Consider the following 24,127-nt stretch of genomic DNA (forward strand, 5'->3'; position numbering starts at 1 on the left):
CAGATGCAGGATGGATCCTATGAAGCTCTGTTCAATATGTTGTTACCTTCTCATTTTGACAGGGTACTGCTGAATGACAGGAACTCTGGCATGGAGGTATCCTACCACTTCTGTAACTGCCCTAGTGCATCATTTGGTGAGGACTGGTCAGAACAAAAAGGTATAAAAACACTTCCCAGAAGCCTTTATCCATAACATTCTCATTCTATTTCATCACCAGATAAACAGTCTTCATTTTACTAGGGCACTTCCAGAATGATTACTTATTATTCTTCATGTCTCCAGCTAGTGCCATTTTGCTCTGTGCTTTGGCCCTTCTCATTTTATTTCTGGTGCTTATATTACTGTTTTACACTTACCTTCAGTAATTTGACAAAAGTAATTCTTAGTTGCCAGTTTATTTCAACTTGCCATCAAGCTCATAATATAGTCTCACGTATTTTTCACTACACTTTCTTACACTTCTATGGAAGGATACAGAAGAACAAGGGAACCAAAAAGATGTAGGGAAAGAAAGCATAAGTCAAAAAAAGAGACTGACTCCACATTATGGAGAAAGGAAATGAGAAAAGGAGTATTTAGCTACAAAGGAGACAAGAATGACAACTCAAACAACACGTACATTATTGCCACAAATCCCCAAATTTATTTTATCACTGTATTCATCTATTTAATTACAGTACTTACATATGAGTGACTTTACTTAAACTGTTGAAGGAATGGGCGTCCAGACTCTGAAGTGTTTCATCTATGGAGATGTAGCTAAACACCGGCAAACAGAAAAAGAAACAAATCTCAGACCTTGGCAAGCCGTGACTAGTGCCCATCATGCCACTTTATTTTGCCTCTCATTCTTTTTCTCATGCAACTGCCATGACACTGCCAGACACATGGACAGTGTCTAAGGGAGGAACTTTTAACAGGATTTTGATTTTGACTGATGCCTTAGATGCAGATTATACTGCAGAATACAGTTAAATCAAAAAACCAGTGCTATTAAACAGCAAAACCAAGCATATATATTTCACATTTCAGATTCATATTTCTTCCCTTTTCCCCACTTAAGATGACCTTGGAGTTTTCTAAGGGGATCTAGCCCTCAGGTAAGTTGGCATATTTCTCTGTATCAAAGCATTAGAAAGGAAGGAAAGAAACAAAGATGGTCCCTGGGCCATCACTGCAACAACTGTCGCAATCTCTCTAGAGAGAAACAGATCATCAAGGCAATCAATGCTTTGGTATTGCTGAGGAAAAAAAATGTGCTCTGACATGAATTTAGAGAGAAACTCTAGCCATACAGTGAATGTCGTAAAGGATGTAAGCAGTAATGTGGCTCAGAAGCAACATCAGAGAGCAAGCTTAAGAAATATTTACTTGCACAGAATTTAGACTGAGTAGCATTTGTACTGCTAGTGATCTACTGAACACGATGAGAAAATAGCTCTACAGAATGTCTCCACCATCATTAGGAGGATGATGATACTGGAACAACTGTTAAAGGTTTTGAAGTGTGAATAAAGTTGCAATACATCTAACTAGTGCTGATTTTCAGAGTAACTGACATTACTATTTGGGTTAAATTCTCTGATTCTGTCTTTCAAAATATCTCTCAGTTTTAAAAATTATTAATGCTGGAATAGCATTAAAAAGATGTATTCCTGTATTTTTATTTACTTTTCTAATCATATTTTATACCGTATGTCTAATCTATAGATCTTTTAAAGTAATCAGAATGCCTTGTATATGCTTTATACTTATTGTTATTATTATTAAAATATTTAAGTACTATCTTTTGATACTCTTGATTGAAGTTACTGACTCAGTTTTTAATATTTTTGTAATTAATGTAATAATACACATACCTTTTGCAAGGCCTAGAATCATACTTAACTTAAAAAATACCCAACTGATATTTTACATCAATTCTAATTGGGTTGTGTTCCTTAAAAAAAAAACAGAGATTACTTTTATCATTCTTTCCATTTTTTCCAATGACAGTATTAAGAGTAATAATAGTAAATAGCAAATTAAAATGTGATCATTTAACTCAGGAGGGCTTTTTAATACAATCAATTATGGATCAGACTTTTATTTTTTGTGGAAATTTTAAAGGCGGCAAATCTTTATTTCTTTCAATGGATATTAAAAAATACTTAAGATGTTTTAAAGAATTGGAAAGAATACTTTGTGACCAGCACAAGCTCTAACAACCAGCAGATGACTAATACCACTAACTGTTCCAAGGAAATTTATGTCCTCTCCACACTGGAGCTAAAAGCATATTACCTGAACTAATTTAAACTCTTCTAACATGAGATTTACTGTTTATTGGTCACTTTGGAGATGTATTCACAGTGTTTGAAAAGATACCAGAAAAGTAACCAGCAGAGATTGTATGACCAACGGATTCTCTTCCTACAGTAATATTGCTTTTACGAAGCTATTTGCCTCTTCCAAAAAGAAGATAATAAAAGAGGAATACAATAAAGAAAGTATTTCCAGTCTGTACCTCTGTGATTAAGTATTGCAGAGTTAGATGTTTATGTGAGATGCTTTAATTTTAATTTCCTGTAAGCAACAAATGTCTATTGCCCAGGAAACTGGAGTTTCAGCCTTACAAGAAATTATTCCATTTTAACAGAGCCTACATTTTAACATACCAAAAGATAGGTTATATCAATGACACATAAAAAAAAATTGCTCTATGTAGCGAACAGCTATATATAAATCAGCTTGACAGAAAATGAAATTAGAAATGGATAATGAACAAACATTGCATCCTCATGCTGCGGCTAGGAATTAGAGAGTACTTTTTGTGTGCTCTATGATCAAAATGGGTCACCTTACATCAGGCAGGCAAGTGCTTTTCTCTCACACATGAGAAGAGGCAGAAGAGCGGCAATGGGGATTCCTCCTCTGCTCCCTCACCTCTATAGCCATCACGTCCCTTCCCACCACACCGCACATCACATTTTTACTATACTGCCTGGCTTGGAGCTGGTTGTATCTTTAAGCTGTGGGACAAAAGTGGGAAGGAAACGGCTTATTTTTCTTTGTGTGTTGACCTCCACTCTTCTGCTTCATAAGCAGATGTATTTGTGTATATTAATTAAACCACATCATCATTGATGACAGGGAAATCAGTAGGTTTATTTGCTTTAGTGTCAGCTAGATAAACACCCGAAAACCACAAAAACACTTTCAAAATCTCCCCTGAGATAGGTATATCAAACAGAAACACGTATTAATGGTGCATAAACACTTCCAAGTGTCCAGAGTGCCTCTAAAACCCTTTGGACTCCGGCTAATAAACTCCTAATACAACACATTAAATGTAAGACATAAAAATTGTAGCAATCGGAACTGGAATGAGTTGCATCAGAAGAAGAAGGAAAGTGTGTTTAAATTCCCATTTTGAAGGCATGTTACAATTCAGCACCTCCTCTCCCTACCAGCTGTGTTTAATTTGCAGGATTTCAAAATGCCTTCAACACCTATCACAAATACAGTCATAGCTTAAACACCAAATGCACAGCTTCAGAGAAAGTCTGTTTGTGGATAACACTTTAATCACCATTGCCCATTCAGAAAGAGCCTGAGAATACAGGATTTAAAGCAGTTTGGCATGTGGTAGTAGCCACAAGGCCCCCTCCCTGCCCCTATTTTCTTCCTTCTCCCTCTCTCTCTACTTTTCTTCACTTTTTTCCAGCCTCAGCATCCCCTGTGTTGCTGCCCACCGGCTGCCCCTGTTCTCCTCTGCTGCTGATGGAGGGCAGCTTGGTGACATGTGGGGTACTTCACGAGAGGACAACCAGGAGCAGCTAAGGCAGTTGAAGCCCTGAATTGGGGCTGTACTGCATGGGCTGGCACTGGGGAGCAGGGGAGGTGTGGGAGCACTGGGGTGCAGATGCATGCTAGGTGGGGGGAGCTGTGTGGTGGCACTGGCTGTGGGACAGCAGTGTGCACGGGGCCTGAAAAGGCACAGTGTTGCACAGAGGAAAACAGTGCAGTGGGGAAACGTGCTCTGCATGGGGCTGCTGGCAGAGAGCACTGTGCAATGCAGGGATGCTACTTCGCGTGGAGCAGCTGTGGAGGAAACTGCTCAGGGAGCTACAGGTCAGGTGTCTGTGAGGTACTCATGATTGTGACCCCAAAGCACCATCCTGAGCCCAAGAAAAAGGTTCCTTACCCTTGACCTTGAAAATACTGAATGTTCAACCTGTCCTAAGTCAGTAGGAAATAGCAGATGAAGCCCTTCTACCAAGTTTTAATGTATTTGCAACTTTACGGATGTAAAGCACAAATTTCTCTTGCATCTGAATACCTTACAAAACCTTTTTTTTAAAGTGCACTGATGCATTTCTAACAGGAATTAGCTTTGCACTTGAGTCTTTAATTGAAATGCTTTATGTTTCATTCCTGTGGCAAAGCAGCACAGGGAAACAATCTCTGCTTCTGGCTATCAAGAGTACATAGATATGCATTCGTTTAAGAGAAATAGTAGCTCTAAAATTTTTGTTTAAACAAGGTTCATAAAGAGGACAACTGAATTTTCTATTCAGTACAGAGGAAAAAAAGGTTTATTTGTGGAAACTATATAGTAGAAACCATATAGCAAAACAAAATGCTATATTTGGAACAGTAAAGACAGTCTCTATCACCCTATTGAAACTTCAGGACATTTTCTAAATGAGTTTACAAAGCAAAGAACAAGCTGGTAATTTTCATTGCTGATGGAAGTTATGGGTTATGAGGCAAAGAGACGTGGTAAATCAGAGGCCAAGATGTACACCCAAGAGCTGTAGTTAAAATACAGGTACTGGTTCCTTAATCCAAATTTTATATCAAGAAGGTGGGAGTTCATGATTTGTAGTAGTAGTAATGCTATAAGAAAAATCCAGAACAGCATTGACACTATCCAAATTTAAACTGCTGTCTAATCTTTGTAGGCTTTTTAAAAATAACAAGAGAAAGAGAAATGTGGTAATCCCAAAGGCATTGCAGAGCAGGAAAGAGAGTGTAACACTACCACATCAGGTCATGATTTTAGGTGGGTTACTGCTATATTCAACTGTATCTATGCTATTTTCCTACACATAAATGTGGAATAGGGGGAAGGTGAAACTCCATATTCAGATACTCTGTTTAAAGAATAATTTGCGGAAGATAGTGACATTTGTTTTCCCAGGTACCAAACCAAATACAACGACATGGATGCCAACATATTATCTTTAGATGTATAAAAAGCACCTATTCATCTTATTTAAGGCCATAAGGTCTTTGCAATTTTCACTTTCCTCTTCAACTGAAATGTGATCAAAGCATGCAACAGAGTGGTTATCTGTTACCATGTTACTACCAAACAGTATAGGCAAAAGATTGGCATTGACTCATAATGCCCATGGAGAGAGACTAGGTGGCTAAGTGTCCTTAGCCTACGAGGTCACTAAGTGATCTAGAGACAGGCAGTGTGAATAGCCCTTTCTCACCTCTGGTGCCATGAAAGTTAGGAAGATTGGGTGTAACAGCCTTTTGGCCCCTAGAAGTTTTTGGAAGCTAGGCATCTTTAGAGAAGGGTTCACTGAGTTCTTCAGATTAACATCTGTGCTTTTAAAAATTCATATATATTACAATTTAAGAATTAAAATCTGAAAAGCATCTAAGCAATGGATTATGTGTTACTGAAAGCTGAAAAAGAGTTGGCATCTTCCTACATTTAAGAAAACTCAGTTTTGAACAAAGTTTATCAGATTTATATACAATACTATACATCATATGAGGGACATCCCCCCCTCCCCCCGCCAAGCCCCCAAAACAATACACCATCTACCTGATTAAACTGAGATGGTAAATGAGGCTGCAGATATTCAAGAACAATTACTTATAAGGATTTTAGAAAGTCTTGACTTCAATACACCTGGACAAAACTATAAAATATAATTAGGCAGACTTCTATGTTCCCCCAAAGTCTTGTTTCATGAATTCTTAAATAGTAGCCCATCTCAGCCATTCAGCCAAAGCTCAGCTGGAGTTGAGACTTGCAAGGAATGTCAAGGACAACAAGAAGAGCTGCTATTGCTACATTTGTAATAAAAGGCTGAACAAGAAAAATGTGGGCCTCTTGCTGAATGAGCTGGTTTGTTTAGTTAATAGTGGACACAGATAAAGCTGAGCACCAGACTGGATAAAGCCCTGAGCAGTCTGGTTGGACCTTATAGTTGGCCCGACTTTGAGCAGGTGGTGGACTAGAGGCCTCCTGAGGTCCCTTCTAAATTACATGACTCGCTGATTCTAGGGAGTGAATTGGGAGATGGCAGAGAAGTTCCCTGCATCAAATAGCCACGCACAGGATGTTAGATTATGGCCAGCCACCAAGAAGAAGAAACAAAGGTGGGACAACTTTGTCTCAAGACTGCTGACATGAATGAGCAGTCCAGTGCAAGGGTAGCCTCTTTCAATGCAACAAATGTTGACATGGGTCAAATAGGTAGAGGCTGCTGGCTGTGATTTACTGATTATATCCATGCATGTGTTTACATACAAAGGAGGTGACACAATGGAAGTCCCTCTCATATCATACAAATACTAATGTTTTGGTGAAACTCCATCCCTATTCTAGAAATGCCACAGGGTCTCCAATGAAGTGATTTACAAATCATGCTGGGAGCTCGAAACAAATTTTTAGCTAGGACCAGCAATAGAATATGTTAATTTGTTATGAATTAAACCTTTTCTCATATTTTGGGAACAGCAAAAAAAAAAAAAAAATTTAATAGCCTTATTTATCACATCTACTTCAGTAAAGGTGTGCTCTTATCCAAAAATGCCCAGGTATGCCTTCCCATAGCTATTTCAGGTTATAACCAATGGGATGATTACCTGCAGTTCTAAAATGTAAGTGGTGAGGTAGCAAAGGTGCAAGAATATTTTCATTTCACAAGATTTTATATGCAAAGACAGAATTTTGGAGAAGGAAAGTGGTTTTTTATAAAAAAGCTAAAAGAATAATATCGAAAACAGAACTTACATCCTAGAGATGTTGGGGAGATTGGAAAAAGCATCACTTGGAATTGTTCTTAGATGAGTCTCCATAAACCTCCTACAGAAATAAAAGTTTGGCAGTTAATATCCTTTGGTAAGTACAATTTAACATTAAAAAGTCCTATACAACTCCAGCTCTGCTCCAATATTTCTATTCTTATATTCCCTTTTCTCAATGTTTCTATCTTTGCCTCGTCTCTATTCCTTTTTCATTATGTGGCTTGGTTTGCTCCCTCAGTCTAAATGACAACCTTCTACATCGTCTCTCTTAGGAACTCAGCATTCAGTGGTAATGATGGACTTTCCAAAACTCCAGAGCATGACCTGCAAACATATTTGTCCATAGAATTAAATGAAGTATTAAGAGTATAAGCATTCTTTTAATCATTTCAGGCTCCACAAAAATATCCCATCCCTCATTCTGAGCAAGAAATTCAGGTATACCAGCCAAAATTGAATTAGAGCAATTACATACTATTTCCACAGAATTCTTCATATACTTTGTAATAAATAAAACATTCTTCCTCCCTAAACCTCTGATTTGGGGATGGCATGTACATTGTTATTTTTTAACTTAAGCCCAGTTAAAGATGCACTTCAGGAGAGAATAGAATCATGTATCTTACCCATCTGCAGGAGGTTTCAGAAAAACAGGCAATATTTAAGGGAGATACTTATCAACAGCTAATTTCTTAACAGAATGAATCTCTAGCAGACTGACTCCTCCAAAACAGAGGAAATGCTTCAGAAAATTAGCCTATAATGTCTGTTAAACTTACAATTACAACCTGTCATGGCTGGATGAGGTAATCTTTGGTTTTCCAGTACATCTGGGAATAGACTTATTTAATTTATAGTCAATCAATAGCCTGAAGAATAATCAAGAACAAATGATAAAGTTTTCCCATAGCTGCTATTTAAGAAGAGTTCAGTAGAAAAGAACTAAAAAAATTAGGATGATTTCCTAATTCTGTTTTCTGTTTCATAATATGAAGTATCTGATTATAATAATTATATTTTATTTACACAGACATTATTATCATCTTAAAAGTTATCAAGCTTCTGGAACTTGCAAACAAGAAATACAAATACATGTAGAAATTCTTAAAACTTCCACCTTGAGTAAAAATATAAATTAAGAGAATGTACACTCCTGTCATCCCAGGGGAAGGCTCTGTCTGCTTCCCAAGTATACCTCCCTTACTCCATATACTTGTTAGAAGCATGAGCAAGGAGAACCTAAAGACTTCTATTTTTCCAACAGTGGGTTGATGTTTCTCTTGACCTCAATCCACCCAGCTCCCACCAAGCCCCCAACCAGGGGAATGTCAGTTGGTCCAGAGGTATACTTGCCTATTCCCCTGCACCCATAGCACCCTGACACCCATACCAGTGCTCTCTCATCCTTCTCCCTCCTCCACTTCATACTACTGCTTCCTTCTATTATCACAGTCCTAGACAAAATATTTGTAAAAACCAGCTGCTTAGTCCAGCACACCCTGCTGATCTTGCTGTTGTGTTTCAACATCTGTCTGTATTTCCAGGCCTTTTAGGAGGCTGACAGTGATGACTGAGGAAGTTCTGGTTTCAGACAGATTTTAACAAGTCCTAAAGTAGAGCAAAGTGAATGAGGGACCTTGACAGGCTGGAGAAACGGGCCAACAGGGACTTCACGCAGTTCAACAAGGAGAAAGTGGAAAGTCCTGCACCTGTGGAGGAACAACCCCAGGCACCAGTACATGCTGGGGGTCAACTGGCTGGAAAGCAGCTTTGCAGAAAAGGACCCCGGGGTCCCGGTGCACACCAGGTTGAACATCAGCCAGCAATGTGCCGGTGCTGCAAAGAAGGCTATTGGTTTCTTGGGCTGCATTAGGAGGAGAAAGCTCCTCCTAAGGCTTCTCCCTGAGACCTGTTAGAACTCAGAAGCCCAGAAAAAGATAGTTTAAGCCACTTCCAACTATCCAAGCTCACTTTTAACCTCTCTTATATCTCTCTGGTCCTCTGTTCACCTACAAAATGCTGACTTACACTATAGTTCCCATCACCAGCCATTACAGAAACTAGTACTTAACCTATCATAATTCCATGTTCCAGAAAAGCAAGAATTTAAACACCATCCTAAGTCTCTTCTTGACCTCCTGCTCTGATGTCAGACATTCATCCCTCTCTTGTTTTTGTCAGATAATGCACAGAGTCAGACCCATCATTCATGGGCTAAGTGACCTAACGTTAATCTTTCATTGACATACCTGAAATTTACACATCCCATCAGGAAAGCCTGGAAATCCTTTTATTTATTTATAATATTTATAATAATATTTATGAATCAATTATATCAAAGTTGCTGTATTGTGAAACAACTCTGCATTTATAAATTTCTAGACAAGGTTCCTAATATCTCAAGAATAGACACAATGAAGAAACAGCCTTAAAGGCTGTATTTTGACTGAATGGCTGGTAAATTATGTGGTTTGAAAGTGGGACTATCATATTTCTTCCTATCTATCTGCTAGAGTTTAAAGATACACCAACATCCTGCAAATATGTCAAACCCCCATATGGGTTACAGGATGTGTTTATAAACAGACTCATAAAGAAAATAGAGACAGTAACGTATAAATAGAAATCTTGGGCAGAGGAAGAGAAGCAGCAGCCCATTTCATGACAAAAACTTGGTTGTGAGGTGAAACAGTATGAGATTGTCAGCAATGCTAAAAGACTCCAAGTTCACGTAATACACCTACTACATAAACAACATGCTAAATAATAGCACGTAGCACAGACTGACAAAGTAATTGGTGTTTGTTAGCTGCCATTCTTCAACTACTTGCTGTCTTAACAGATTGCTGACTGAGTTCAAACAGTGATTACACAGACCGTCACAATGTGGAGTCAATGCAACAGGCCTGGGGCCAGGGCCAAACTTTTAAGCCAGTGTTTTGCATACAACTACCTGCAAAGCTCCAGTTCTCTCCAAGTTTTAAAAACCTTTGGGCTGATACATGACTGCTAATCTTAAGCCACCTCCTAAAGCAATTTAAAACTTTGCAGAAAATATCAGTGCTTGAGTCCCTGTTTGCCAAGTGTGAGTCTGTGGGTAATTATTGGTTGGGGACCACTAGGCACCAGTGGTGTGTACAAGGCTGTGGGACGGACAGTAATTCTATGGACTGGGAAGAAGGCAGGCTGAGAAAATTCTCAACCAGAACAGTCTATGGTGGATCAAAGATGAGAGTAATTTAAATAGACTAACTTCAGTTTAGCTGAGCCTAACTGCATATAAAGATCACAAGCTTACCAACTGTGTTAATATGCTCTTCAGGCTGGGAAAGCAGCAAGTTTGGGAATTTAAAGCCCAAAGCCAGATACAAGAAAGGCAAGACAGGTCAGGACTTCCAGCCTGCCAACCACAACATACAGTATGAACATATGATGAATAATTGAGAATTCATTATATTAATGGACTATGATTCTTCCTGTTTTACATGCATTAGAAACTTTCTTTAAACCTGCATGTTTCAATCTGAAATTAAGCAAGTGAGTCCAGTATCCAGACAGCCACAGTATGTTCATGAAGAAAGTAAGCTTTTCCAGAATAAAGGAAAAAATTTTGCTGGGAAAAAATGCATTAGTTTTCCAAGTGAGAAAAACTGTAACTATAAGCACTTACATATTTAATAGGCTCACTTATTTTCCTTTCTATATTAAGGCAAAGACAACACACATGAGAATGTTCAATACCATTTAATGAAAAAATTGCTCCTGTGCTAACCTGAGTACTACCACTTATTTTTACCTTTATTTTCTCATTCAGATTAGAAGCCTCAATACATAGAGAAAAAAATCTTCTGTCTTTATCCCATAAAATCTTTCAAAAAGAAGAAGCCAAAGTCTGAGGTCATTTTCATTACAAACATGCTATCAATATTTGCAAAGATACAAAAGCATACAAATCACATTTTTGCTAAATGAGTCGTTTCAAAAATGGCAAGAAAAAATTTTCCAGAAAAACATTTTAAATTTTACAGGATGACATTCAGTTTGTGTTTCTTAGTTTCATATGTTAGAAAGTCAGTTTGAAGTTTTTAAAATTTTCTTTCTGCTTTGATATTTACACCAAAAATTTAGCCTGTATGTTCCTGAAAGACTCTACATTGCATATACCAAGAAAATGAAACCTGAAAAACTGATAAGAAACATATTAGGCTGCTTGTGCAGAACTTTGCATTTTTGCTTTCCTCTGCCCAAAACATCTGTCAACCTGGAATGTAAAGAGTTTCTTGGTCAAAAATCAAGTACTACTTGATTTAGCTAACAACTGAAAAAACTCCCACTTTGAATCCCTTCTGATCTTCCCAAACAATCTTTAGCAAAGATTGTTTCCTAGAACTAGCCTAATTATTTTCATTAAAGAGAAAAAGAAGCTTCTTTTAAAAGACCACATAGACGTCAAGTATTTTATATCTGCATAGAAACAACCCTGTTTCTGACTAACTCAGAATACAGATATACATAAATGGAGATTGTGAAGTATTCAAACTTAAACATATTTGCTTCATTTTAATGACCATACAGTATCAACACACAGAGCATTACCCAAGCATCTAGTAGATAATAATCTTGTCTTTCCCTTAAGCACTGTATTTCTAGTACTGCTAGGCACTGATTCATTATTTGTGCTTTGCTGTTCTATGACAGATAATCTAGTGTCCTATTTGATAATGCACCAAGGAACTCTTTTCTTGGGGTGGCTGGTGACTACACTGCTATCAGTTAAGAAAGAGGTATCTAATGATGAATGAACATTTTGTTAGTTTCAGTATTAATTAGTGCTATCACTTAAGAGCCGTAAGAGTAGGCAGCTTAAGCCAGGCATAAGACAATGAAACTAGAATGAGCCCTGTAAACTAAGCAAGTGGCATTAATTGCAATGTAATTAGTGATGTTAATTGCTTTCAGTATATTCTGTTGTATCACAGCCATTTTTTCTCATTTTAGACTGCACTTTAAAAAAAAATCTATAAATAGTAATCCATTAAAATATGCAATTTACAGCTGGCTTAAAACAAGGTGTGCCGGTTTTGGCTGGGATGAACTCTATTTTCTTCATAGTAGCTAGTATGGGGCTATGTTTTGGATTTGTGCTGAAAACAGTGTTGATAACACAGGGATGTTTTTGTTGTTGCTGAGCAGTGCTTACACAAGAGTCAAGGCATTTTCTGCCTCTCACCCCACCCCACCCCACCAGCAAGTAGGCTGGGGGTGCACAAGAAGTTGGGAGGGGACACAGCCGGGACAGCTGACCCCAACTGACCCCAGGGATATTCCAGACCATATGATGTCATGCTCAGCATACAGAGCTGGGGGAAGAAGGAAGGGGGGACGTTCGGAGTGATGGCATTTGTCTTCCCAAGTAACCATTATACGTGCTGGAGCCCTGCTTTCCTGGAGATGGCTGAACACCTGCCTGCCGATGGGAAGTGGTGAATGAATTCCTTGGTTTGCTTTGCTTGTGTGTGTGGCTTTTGCTTTACCTATTAAACTGTCTTTATCTCTACCCATGAGTTTTCTCACTTTTACCCTTCTGATTCTCTCCCCCATCCCACCAGGGGTCAGTGAGCAAGCGGCTGTGTGGGGCTTAGTTGCCAGCTGGGGTTAAACCACAACACAAGGTAAAAGTAATAATAATAGAAATAAAAAAACAATTTCACAAAAATATTCCACTAATAAATCAATATTAGAAAAATAGGAGAAAAGCTTTGCTCTTATATATGAAACACTACTAACTCTTCACACAGACTACAGTTCTTGACTATCCATTTAACAGACCTCTATTTTAATGTTAAGCAAAGTCATAATTGCATCTCAGATGCCAAGAGTTCCTCAATTCCACCTGTGCATTTAAGTCAGAATCACAGCATAGTTGATTTTTTCATTGAATCCTAAATACAGTTAGAGAAAGACTACTACCAGGAGTTAAAGCAAAATCCAAATAAAACTCTTTATAATCCCAGTTCTTTTTCGACTGCACATATGTAGAAGAACAGAATCTGGCCTATGACTTACAAAAGTCAGTGTTCAGCATATAAGGAGGTTAAACTGAAAACATTGATAGGTATTTCATTTCTCACAGGTAACCATTTTCAAACATTTGAAATTGGTGAATATCCGAAGTACCTAGCAACCAGGACCAGAGAAACATCAAGGGATTTTCCATTTGAGAGGTACAGGCAATCTGTGTGTACATGTAAATTCCGCAGCCTCTGTCTACTTACATTTGACTATTTAATTTCTATTACTGTCTTACTTTAGAGCAAAAAAAAAATCCAGGGGAAAATGCAGGAGAGGTATACATCCACTTCAATCGTACCTATTCATCTAATAATTACACTAACAGCATGCACCATGTAGCTGTAATACTATTAAGAGTGAAACTTACAGACGCAGATGTGATAGAATACATGAAAATCTAAAGAGAAAACATTTCTACTGCTCTCTGGCTTATTTGGTAAATCATTTGAAAGCTTTATTTCTCACTGCTGAGGAATCCTGACTCAGTGCTGATGTTCTTACAATAGCTTGAAGGCATACATAATATATACCTAATACCTTACACTAAACATAGCTGTAAAAAGCACTGGTCTTTTTAAAAGATTTTTACAACTGCATTTAGCTACAAGCCTCTCAAGAGTCTGGCGTTTGTTGTGGGGTTTTGGGGGGTTTGGTTGTTTCCCAAGCATGAGACTGTTCATCAAGACAGGAAGGACATGTCACCTGTGAGAGATTGGTGGGAGGGAGCGTTCCTTCTTTGAACACTGACCAAGACTACTTCTCCCCGTCATTCTCTGGTACCCTGTACCAAGCCCAGATCAGGCTAAACAGCCCTGTCCATCACCTGAATTCACAGAGCAGAAAAAACCCTACAGAACAGAGTGGTAAATGAAGGAGCTAAACACTTAGCTGCAGATTAAGACATAGGAGCAATTACATGAGGACTCTGATGGTAGATTTAACTGGGATAGTCAAACCTTGTTACTTTGCTAGATGTTGGTAGATGTGGCTGGACAGTTTGGGTGTTCACTTCTTAGCTCTCCTTCATGTACAGCCTAGAATATTAATATGAAATTAAATCAACAGTGACTTATATTGGGAAACTGGCCAGGGACCTGGGTGATAGAAAAATGAAACACATTCCTTTCAGCCTTTTCTGAGATGGGACAGTACCAGAAGAAACAGTAAAAATACTGGATTCTGAAGCGATGGGAGATTCATGGAATAAAAACACACCTGGGCATATAAAATACAAATTCTCAGGTTCAGAAAGTGCATGAACTGCAAACTATTACTGGGAGAGTATTCGAGGACAGTGTCACTACATGTTTGTCTTATTCATGTACTCTTCATAGGGCACACGTTGCTGGTAACAGCTGCAGGCAGGAGACGGAGAGATGGAGCTTTGGCTCCTCTGTACTTAATTACACAAGCAAGTGTGCCCAGGGAGCTCTATAAGCCTCGCAAGGTTCAGTGTTAAAGAACCCTTATCCCAGCACATTCTTAATTAATCCTATGAAATGTACAAGTGGTAGGTGTTAAACATTTCAGAACAGACACACTGTAATGATTACTTGTGAGAGTTTTCCTTTTTTTCCCCTTTTTGGCTTTCCACCATCTTAACAGCAGCAGTTTTGCAGTTTTGACACCGATTCCAGTAAAGAGAGCCTTTTACTTGCTGTATTCCTTCCCCTCCTCTGATTTCATCTATACTTTCTTTTCATTAAGGTTCATACCATGTATAAGTATGACCTTCATGTTATACGTAAATGTTATGTTTCAGCAAAATCTAATATAACTTCAACTGTGACTACACATAATAGGTAATGTTATGAGGATTTAGTAAGAAGATAGGGAAGACTGCAGTGATCAGGCACAGGGCTTGGTCAAACATACTGACCAGCCCCATTTCACATGTAACTGACGCCTTTTATGCCCTTTTCTGTTTATTCTTCCTTTGTTCCCTGTGATTCCCTTCCCCTGCACATTGCCTCATCAGTTTGCATAATTCCACCAATCCCCCATCCCAAGTCCCAATATCCAGGACCCCCAGGTCTGCATCCTTAACAGTTGCAAAGTCCAGGTTGGCCCCTCTTTGAAGGGATGCCTGTAGTTTCTTGATAGCTTGTGTGACTGACCAGGCTGGTTTCTTGTTGTTATTTTGTCATTCTTTTCACTCTTGTTATTGTTTCTCTGTGAGGTCTCTGGCTCTGTATGTTCTGTTTATTGCCTCCCCTTTCCTTAGCATCCCATTTGACAAGGTCCTTGATCATATAATCTTAGAGGAGCAGACACTCTTTCTACATACCCTTATAGGTAACTTGTGTGATTGCTCTGCATAATATAACAACATAGAATGATTTCTTAATACTTCTAAACTTTGCCTGTCTGAATCCCTCAAACAAAAAACAACCCCTGCTTTTCAACCTCCTTCAAGCAATGAACCCCCCCCATGAGAAAATACGTCTTGTGATGCAAATGGAAACATTTGCCTAACTACAAATATTAAACTGTTCACTTAAACTATTTATTCCAATGTCTACTACATTAAATCAACATTCATGCTGCATTAGATTTCCCAAATCTGCTCTGGGAAGAAAGCTGTACAAAGTATGTAGCACTTAGTTTAAAGTACCGTTTATTATATACACTAGGTTTTACCCCAGAGTCTCAGACTTTTGCTTTACACTTGTTCATTTCGATGCACAACAGCCTACCAAAGAACTCCACCTTACCTACAAAGCCAGAAAACAAGTCTCTTCTCTTGGATGAGTTCAAGGCTTAATGGTTCTTTCTTTCCTTTCACTGTCTCTTGGACTTTGAACCTACTCCCTGGATCTCTATGGTTGCACCATCCCTTCTCACAGACCACTGCTGCACCCAGGCTCACAGAAATCATCTGTAACAGGGGACCTGACCTCATGTGCTAGTAAATGGCAGAGAAGGAAAGCCATCTCACTCAGTTGCAGCCTGACTGCAGCAATACCTGCAGCTACGTTGAAGCTGTAAATAAGGAAGCAAAAAGCATCTAGTTGGCCATGCCTTGCATCGAGAGGACATTATCTTTTAGCAGGAGCTGAAGGCAAATAATCAGTGAAAAACCCAAGTGAAACCAGCACTCTCCTCAAATATAAATGGTTTCACATTTTCTAGTGAAGAAATATATGAATATATGTCTAACCATATATACGTGATTTTAACAACATCCTCAGCAGTATCTCTGATATTACTTCAGTAAGATATATTAGGGAAATAAATATATATTTTAAATACTTAGCCTCTTCATTTTAAAACATTTTTTAAATGTCTGTCTATGAAACATAAATACATAGGGACCATCCAAAGAATTTCAGATTAAAATGACATGATTTATACTTTCAATCATGGCAACAATAGCTACACTTATTTTAATGAACTATTCTCCACAAAGACAGGAAAAAAAAAATTGACCATATGTGAAACAAAGTAAGAAATTTTACACACTAATTTCATCTTTCTGAGAAAATTATAAAAAGCAATGACCTTCCAGCTTCTATATAATTAAAATAACTATGACAGCTAAGATAACAGCTGGGTAAACAATTATTTGACACACTAACTTCTAGTTTTTCATATTCAACTAAACCCAACACAAACTAAACAAACTTAAAAATATTACGATTTTTTAAATTCTTATTCTGAAATAAATGCATCGTAGTCTTTCAGTGGTGCAAAAATCGCTATAAAAAGGCATTTCACGTAGTGAAACGCAAGCTGAGCTTACCAGAAGACGATTACCACCTAGTGCCTAATGCTGGTATTACCAACTCGGTAGGAGCGAGGGAAAGACTCGCACAGCAAAGTAACTGTAAAAGTAGGAAATCACTTCTGAATTTGCTAGAAGACTGACTACATAGGTACTTTCCCACAATTAACTAGCAGCCCAAAAGAATAACATAAAGTATAAATCAAAACTGGTCCAGCCCTAAGAAATTAAAGAAATACTAGAGCCTTTCAAAATGAAAGTGTGCAGGTCAGCATTTGGGACAATTCTGTATTGAAAATAAGTTCTTGGCACTAACATATCCTCTTCCTATGTACTGAGATGCATATGGACACTGTCAGGCTGACAGGCAAGAATTCAGCTTGGTTACTTGCTAATATATAGCAAACAGAAAACACCAATCCATAATGTCAGAGCTTATTCTTGCACAGTTTGTGATCACCCATCGCTTCTTGACGGATTTGAGTAAAAAATGAAGACTTTACATAGGAGGCGCTGGCCCTACTGAATGTTACCTTCCATTTATCAGCAAAACAGTAGGTTGCTGATGTCATTTAATAGATTTCAGAACTGTCAGTGCTGAAGAAAGCATGCCATTTAAATGCCTACAAGGCAGGGGTATTTAATCCTAAGCAGCTGAGATACTGAGAACTGCAAAAAACATGGTAAGGAAGAATCCTGTGAGGAACTGCACTAATACAGAGAACTGCTGTAAGATGCTGGCTGAGCAAGTAAAAACATCATCGGTAACACTGAAAGCTGAAGAAAAACCAAAGAGGAAACTAGATAGTGGCTTAATGTTTTCCTTAGCATACATTTTAATGCTAAAGGAAGGTGGCCATACAAAATGCAAACAACCTAAGTATGCATTTCTAAATTTCTGCAGATTTAATTAAAATAATACCCTTGCAATGACACAGTTGTATATCCTAAGAAATGGCAAGAGATAACTGCTAATTTTAAAGTTGCATTTGAAATATGTGACTCAGTAAAATCCTGAACTGGATATATCATTAAATCACTTGCCCTCTGTTTTCCAAATACAAAATATTCTCTCAGAAAAGCAGTGAAGGCCAACACAATTTAAAGGCTCTAAAGGAAAATGTTGGGATTTAAAATGGTGACAAGTCACACTTCAACTTACACCAAATTAAAACTGTTTTTTATAAAAATCATACACAACAGCCCTGCACAGTGTTAAGGTCTTTGTAAGGCCTCTGTGTTTAACATTTGAAGGATACAAATTATTTTCTCCACTGATGTTTGCCTTTATGTATAAACACTAAGACTGTTAGTCAACTGTTTTAAATATTTTCTTGTTATTCAGGGCAAAGTTGAACAGACAATGAAGTTGAAAAGACAATAAATTACTAAGTGAAACATTGAACTAAAAAAAACACCTCTAAAAATAAGTTAAGTAACTGCTTGCTTTGGGGAAATATGTTTCCAAGCCCTACAAACATACTCATAAAATGAGTTCTGAACAAAACTGGGAGCTACCTTTGAAATTTTAAGTTCATATCAGTTCAAGATATCCCTCACATTTCTGAAAGGAAATTGTTAATACACTTTATGGTACACAGGGTATCTGTAAACCCAGTGTATAACTGCTGTTTCTGCATCAAATAAATAAAGTAGAATTCAAGTTAAGTACATGATGAGACATCACATATAAATATCACAGACGTGCAGCCTATTCATTGGCCACACTTCTCACAACTGGAAGATTTTTCCTTGATCTTTGGCAATATCTGGATATTCTGTAGGTTATAAGAAATGGCTACACATTTTAAAAAAAGTTTTAGTTACAGTTAGTTTATTTTTCAAAGAACACTGAGTTGTTTTTGTTTGTAAAAATATTTAACTATTTCTGAAGCCAAAACCAGATTTGAGCTTTCTGAAAATAATTAATTACTTTTCCACCAAACACCATTATACTTAACAAATTCATTAAAATATCTGATCAATTGTCTTTCAGGTAATCATTTAGATAATTTTATGCACAGACTGCAATATAAAATGCTTCTAAAATACTGCATTTTACAAATATCTATAATTTTATAATTTCCTTTCAAATCTGATGCATGTTATTATATTTACCTACATATTTTGCTTGAAAGGGCATGATACTACTTCTGTAATCCTGCTGTTGACATACAAAAATCCTGCATGTTGACATACACAAGGTCCAAAAATCAGTCTGAAATGTTGGAGTGCAATGACTTGTTCATAACCACAACGGTGAGTCATAGAAAAAACTATGTTCTAAGGGTTCTTGAAGTTATTTACAAACTATGCACTGCTTTACTGTACACACACAAGAACAACTCAATGAAGTGACCAGATGAAGAACAGGAATGAGCGACAGTAGGGGACCACAGAGACTACTGAAAATCAAAGTAATATTTTCTGAACATTGAATACAAATTTTTTTTCATTGCTTACCAGTCATTTTATCTGTAGCATTTCTTGTATGTTTGTAACATTTAAAATTCCTGTGTCATGGCACAGAAACCCAGCCAGTGCTGGGAACTGTACAAGCACAAAACAAAAAGCCATTCCCATTCCCAGTAGAAGCAAGCATTACTCCAGTATGCTTTAACTACATACATAGCTTGCTCAACAGAAAAGCATAGGGACTGCAAATAATTCTTTTGCAGACGCTACAAAAAGGTTCATGTAAATGACAATACCACACATTGCCACTAATTTTTATCTTTTCTTTGTTTGTGGAGATGACTAGTTTTGATCAACTTAATAGCAAAAAAGTGTTTTACACCAGAGTTAAAAAACTCTATTTTAGGAGAGGATTTTGACAGTCGTTTAACAGACTGATTCTGTAAGTGTTGCAGTCCACTGAATCTTGAATTGCTACTGCAGTCAGTTTTTATTATATTGTTTTCTTTTGACATTAAATTTCCAACCCATTACACTTCAGAAGCACACAACAGCCTTCTCCTGAACTGAGGAACAGAGGTTACTGATATAACTGTAAAAGGAAAGAAAAGGCTTAAATATTACAAAATACTGTAACTACTAATTGTTTACAACGTATTTTGCAAAAAGCTAGTAAGTTTTCTGTTGGTATCAGTTAAGAAGGCAACTTCTCACAAATCTGACTCATACAGGCTTTATATATATTTGCATATTATTATTTGCATTATATATGTTTGATATTTTCTATAGCATGGGTTTACAGAACCTCAAAACAGTCTAAAAAAGGTGATTAATATGGAAAACTGGACCATTTCAAGAAGTAGTTTAAAAAATGTAAATTATTTGCCTTCACCACCAACTATGATGAAATAATTTCACATGTAGAACAGACAGACTACTGTCAAATGCTGATCTGCCAAAACAGGGATGGGTAGTATGCAGTACAATTTCAGGTCCTCAAAAACTTCAAATGCGCTTTTGTATTCTACTGGGCTTAGCCCTTACGTATCCTCATGTTTACAGGAACACGTAAAAGAGCCTCAAAGAAACTAACAAATTTAGTTGTGAAGCTGCTAATAGTATAGCAGCTTGTTAGCCACGCTTAGGTGTCTCTTAAACAGTAGCCAAAATTTTAGAGAGTAGAAAAAGTATCTTGTTTTCCTCAAGAATTAAAAATGGTCGCATCTGCAAAAAGCCTGTTTTATGTCAACAGCTTCTATTCTATTCAAGATTCTGCAATACAGACAGTGCCCTAATACCTTACCCAAGTCAATGGGAAACAATGATACCCAGGATTTTGCAAAATCCAATGCTACTGACTCAAGTAGAAGCAATGATAGCACTTAGAGTAAATCCATTACAATTTAAATGTCAACATAGATAATGAGCTGCCGACACAAGCTAAAATAAGACTAGTTCTCTCTTGATCTCAAGAAAGTGAGCGTGATCTGTCTGGATCTAAAGAAAGCATCATAGAGTAATTTTACAGAAATCTTTTCAACTTGTTTTGAAATAAAAATCAAGGTACCAAAGTATACAACAATTACCTCTAGTATATCCCCATTTAATGAAAACCAATGTTTTAAATGGCAGTCTTTAAGAAAAAAGGTTGAGTCACACAACACAGAAAGTTTGAGCAATTTTCTCTCACGGATAAGGAGATGGTTAAATAAAGAGATTGACGAGCCAGTAAAGCTAACTGAAATGAAACCTAACACTATAACCTAGCATATTAACTGTGTAATTATGTATAATTCAGGAAAGAGTTAAACTACCTTGATGGCACAATACAAAAAGTCTTTTAAGGCTATCTTTCAGCCACAGGTAGTAAGACAGACCATAAAGAGATTGTCTCTGCTCTGACCTCTTATGCCTCTTACTCCTGTTTTTTCTTTCTTCTATACTTTTCACTGGATCCCTAGATTTCTCTGTTTAATGTCTTTAGCATTGCAATCTTCTATTTTTCTGCAGAAATAGTACAGATTTCTCTTCTGGTTTTGCCTCTTAGCCCTGGTAGCTAACAGAGAGTCTCATGGGTGAGAGAATATTTCATGCCCAGATTTTTTTCTGACAACTACTAATAAAAATAATACTTTCCTAAAAACACCGTCATACTTTCAGTATGATTGATTCTAAAGGTCTTATCAGTCTCAGCTCACGCTGTTCTTTAAAGATCACAATGATTTATTCTGGTTAACTAATTCTGGACAGACCTACCTGGTTGTATGCAGTCTCTCTGCTGGCCACCTTCCTGAATGGCCGACTGCCTTGCTCCACCTGCACTGGAGGAACACATACTCCAAATATGATAGAGAAGAGCTGTGACTCTGAAATACCAAGCTAAGAGTCTATGAACAGCTGCAAAGAAAGTTCAATGGGATAATGAAATTTCAGAAAACAGCAGTCAGAAGGGATTCACTTCCTACAGGGGAAGAGTATGAACAGGCTGTAATTGTTTCTAATCAGAGGACAACTACGTGCCTATAATTGCTGCCACCTGCTCAGCAGAGGTCAAAAAGGCAAACTGAATATTAGGAATTAAGACAGAAATATAGAACAAAATAAAGAAAATTGTTTTGCCACTGGTCATGTATATAGCACCTGCAAAAGGATCTTCAAAGGTACAGAATGACTTGCATACAAAAAATAACTGCATAGCAGCCACCAGCCTGTGCTCCCTCAGATCCTCCTTTTTGCCTTACTAGAAGATGTGCATGATATTTGCCTTTTTCAGACAATATCAACTTCCTTTAATCACCATGATCTTTCAAAGATGATAAAGTAGCCTCATAATGACATTGACCAGCTCCCTCATGACCCTTAGGTGCATCCCATCTGGTCCCATAGATTTCTGTGTTCAGTACAGTTCAGTGCTTCTTTAGTCTGCCTTCTACTGCAGGTAATGCTTCATTTCCTCACACCATGCTATTAGGCGAAGGGACCTAGAAGGCCTGGGAGCAGATGAAAAAAAAAGCCAGCGAGAAGAAGGCATTGAGGCCTTTTCCATGTCCTTTGTCACTAGGTCCCTTGCTCCCTGAGCAGTGGGGCCCACAGTTTCCCTGGTTTTCCTTTTGCACTTATAGAAGTCCCTCTTGTTACCCTTCACACCACTTTCTAGTTTCAGCTCCAACAGACCTTTGGCTTGCCTAATTTGATCCCTGTAGGTAAGACTATTCATACCCTGTACCCTGGGTATCTGCTTTTGGTCAGTGTTCGGGACAGGATCTTGGGTGAGATGGAGCTTTCTTGATGACCTAGTACAGTAATTAAGTTTTTATGCTCCAGGACACTCCAAAGTCTTAGTAAACACTCTTGTCCCCCAGGAACTAACGAAGTAACCTGCTTTCAACTCAGACACATTAGTCAGAAAGGAAATACCCACCAAACTAGTTTCAAAGACTCCATGTTAAAAAATGCAGTTTTCTCCTTACCCATTTAATTAGGGAGCTTCCACAAATGGTAATATAAACTACGACTATATGAAATATAATTTTCCTGCAGAACCTCTCTGAGTGGTTAAATTCCTCTCCCTTCCTCCACAAGGACTGAAGCAAGTTGGGAAAGGGGGAAGTCTCTGTCACAAGAAGAGAGTGAACAAAGGTTAAAAAAATTAAAGTCTAGAGCTTAACATAGCTATTAGAAAAATAATTCCATTCCTTCCTGGTGGGTAAATTCAGTTACAAAGAAAAAACTTATTCAAGGACTTCTTCAGAAGCTATCTCCATTACAATATTTCATCATACCTGAACATGACCACATGCATTCAACTGAGGCTGAGTCAGTCCTGATGGCAATTTTGAAATTTGTGTACCCCAGAAGAAAAAGGTTGCTCTGATATAATTCTGAACATGAGTATCTATACTGATTGCAAAATCACAACTCTGAGCAACAGCATTACCTTTTTTCTGGTGGTCAGGAAGAAAAATTGGTACCATAGATGCACAAGAGGAGAATTTTCACCCTTTCCACCACAATGATGTCTTCTTTTTCTACCTAGCTTTTCTTTCTTTTCATTTGCATATGATTGCAGCATTTTTTCAACTTATTTTGTTCATTTTCTTGATTTCTGTATGAGTCAGACATATGGATTAAAAAGTTGTTGCAGTACAGAAGCCATTCTCCCAGACTTGTGAAAATGTTTCAGTAGGTCCTGTTTGTACTACAGACCACTTGAACCATGTCCCTTTAAAGAAATCTTTGTATGTTTATTTGGGAATAAGGAGGGAATTTGATTGGAATCTGACTAGCTGAGCGGGGATTATAGAACAGCATGCTTTAGTTAATAATTTTATTTACATTTCAAATGTAAATTAAGAAATTTCCTGCTATTCCATTTGAACAAAAAAGCAGTATCTGGTTTTGTGAGACAAAGAAAGTCTGAGATCATACGTGACAGAAAGGAAACAGGCTTTAAGAACTTCAGAGGCCTTTGTAAACACTCAGAGATACTTCAAAATTCAGAAAGATCTCTGAAACCTCATTTTTTTTGTACATATGACAAACATTAAAAGCACATAGAGAATGTAAAGAAACATTCATCATAACACTGTTAAGATTCATCAAAGGACTTTCAGAAATAAAACTACACAGGAAGTTATTTTAAAACTGCTTGAATTTCTACTGAAAACACACATGAACAGTAATTTTGGTTTCATATTCACTTAGCTTAAATGTCTTTCATTTATAAATTACAATAGTGGCAGAGCTCTACCACAGGGAAAATCCACAACCCTACTCCAGAAATATGCATATATTATATATGTACATATACAGCTTTCTACTGCCTTACAGATGCCCATGTTTGTCTATATCTATCTGCAGTCCTACATTACTTTT

The 24,127-nt window shown here is 37.5% G+C and overlaps 1 protein-coding gene across 3 annotated transcripts in view; it reads right to left on the bottom strand.

The window, feature by feature from the left end:
- The window catches only part of TSHR (thyroid stimulating hormone receptor), a 75,579-nt gene that overhangs the window by 40,969 nt on the left and 10,483 nt on the right, over window positions 1–24,127 (bottom strand). Inside the window, exons 2-3 of one of the 3 annotated variants that reach the window (XM_049825808.1) lie at window positions 7,028–7,099; window positions 688–762 (exon numbers count right to left, since the gene is read on the bottom strand). The exons of 1 other annotated variant lie outside the window; for it this stretch is intronic. In XM_049825808.1, coding sequence (XP_049681765.1) covers window positions 688–762; window positions 7,028–7,099 — 147 coding nt within the window. The remainder of the gene's footprint in view (window positions 1–687; window positions 763–7,027; window positions 7,100–24,127) is intronic. One more of the 3 variants, XM_049825810.1, reaches the window with a different exon arrangement.

The sequence above is a fragment of the Accipiter gentilis genome, chromosome 22 (assembly GCF_929443795.1).
Source record: "Accipiter gentilis chromosome 22, bAccGen1.1, whole genome shotgun sequence".
NCBI classification, from domain to species: Eukaryota; Metazoa; Chordata; class Aves; order Accipitriformes; family Accipitridae; genus Astur; species Astur gentilis.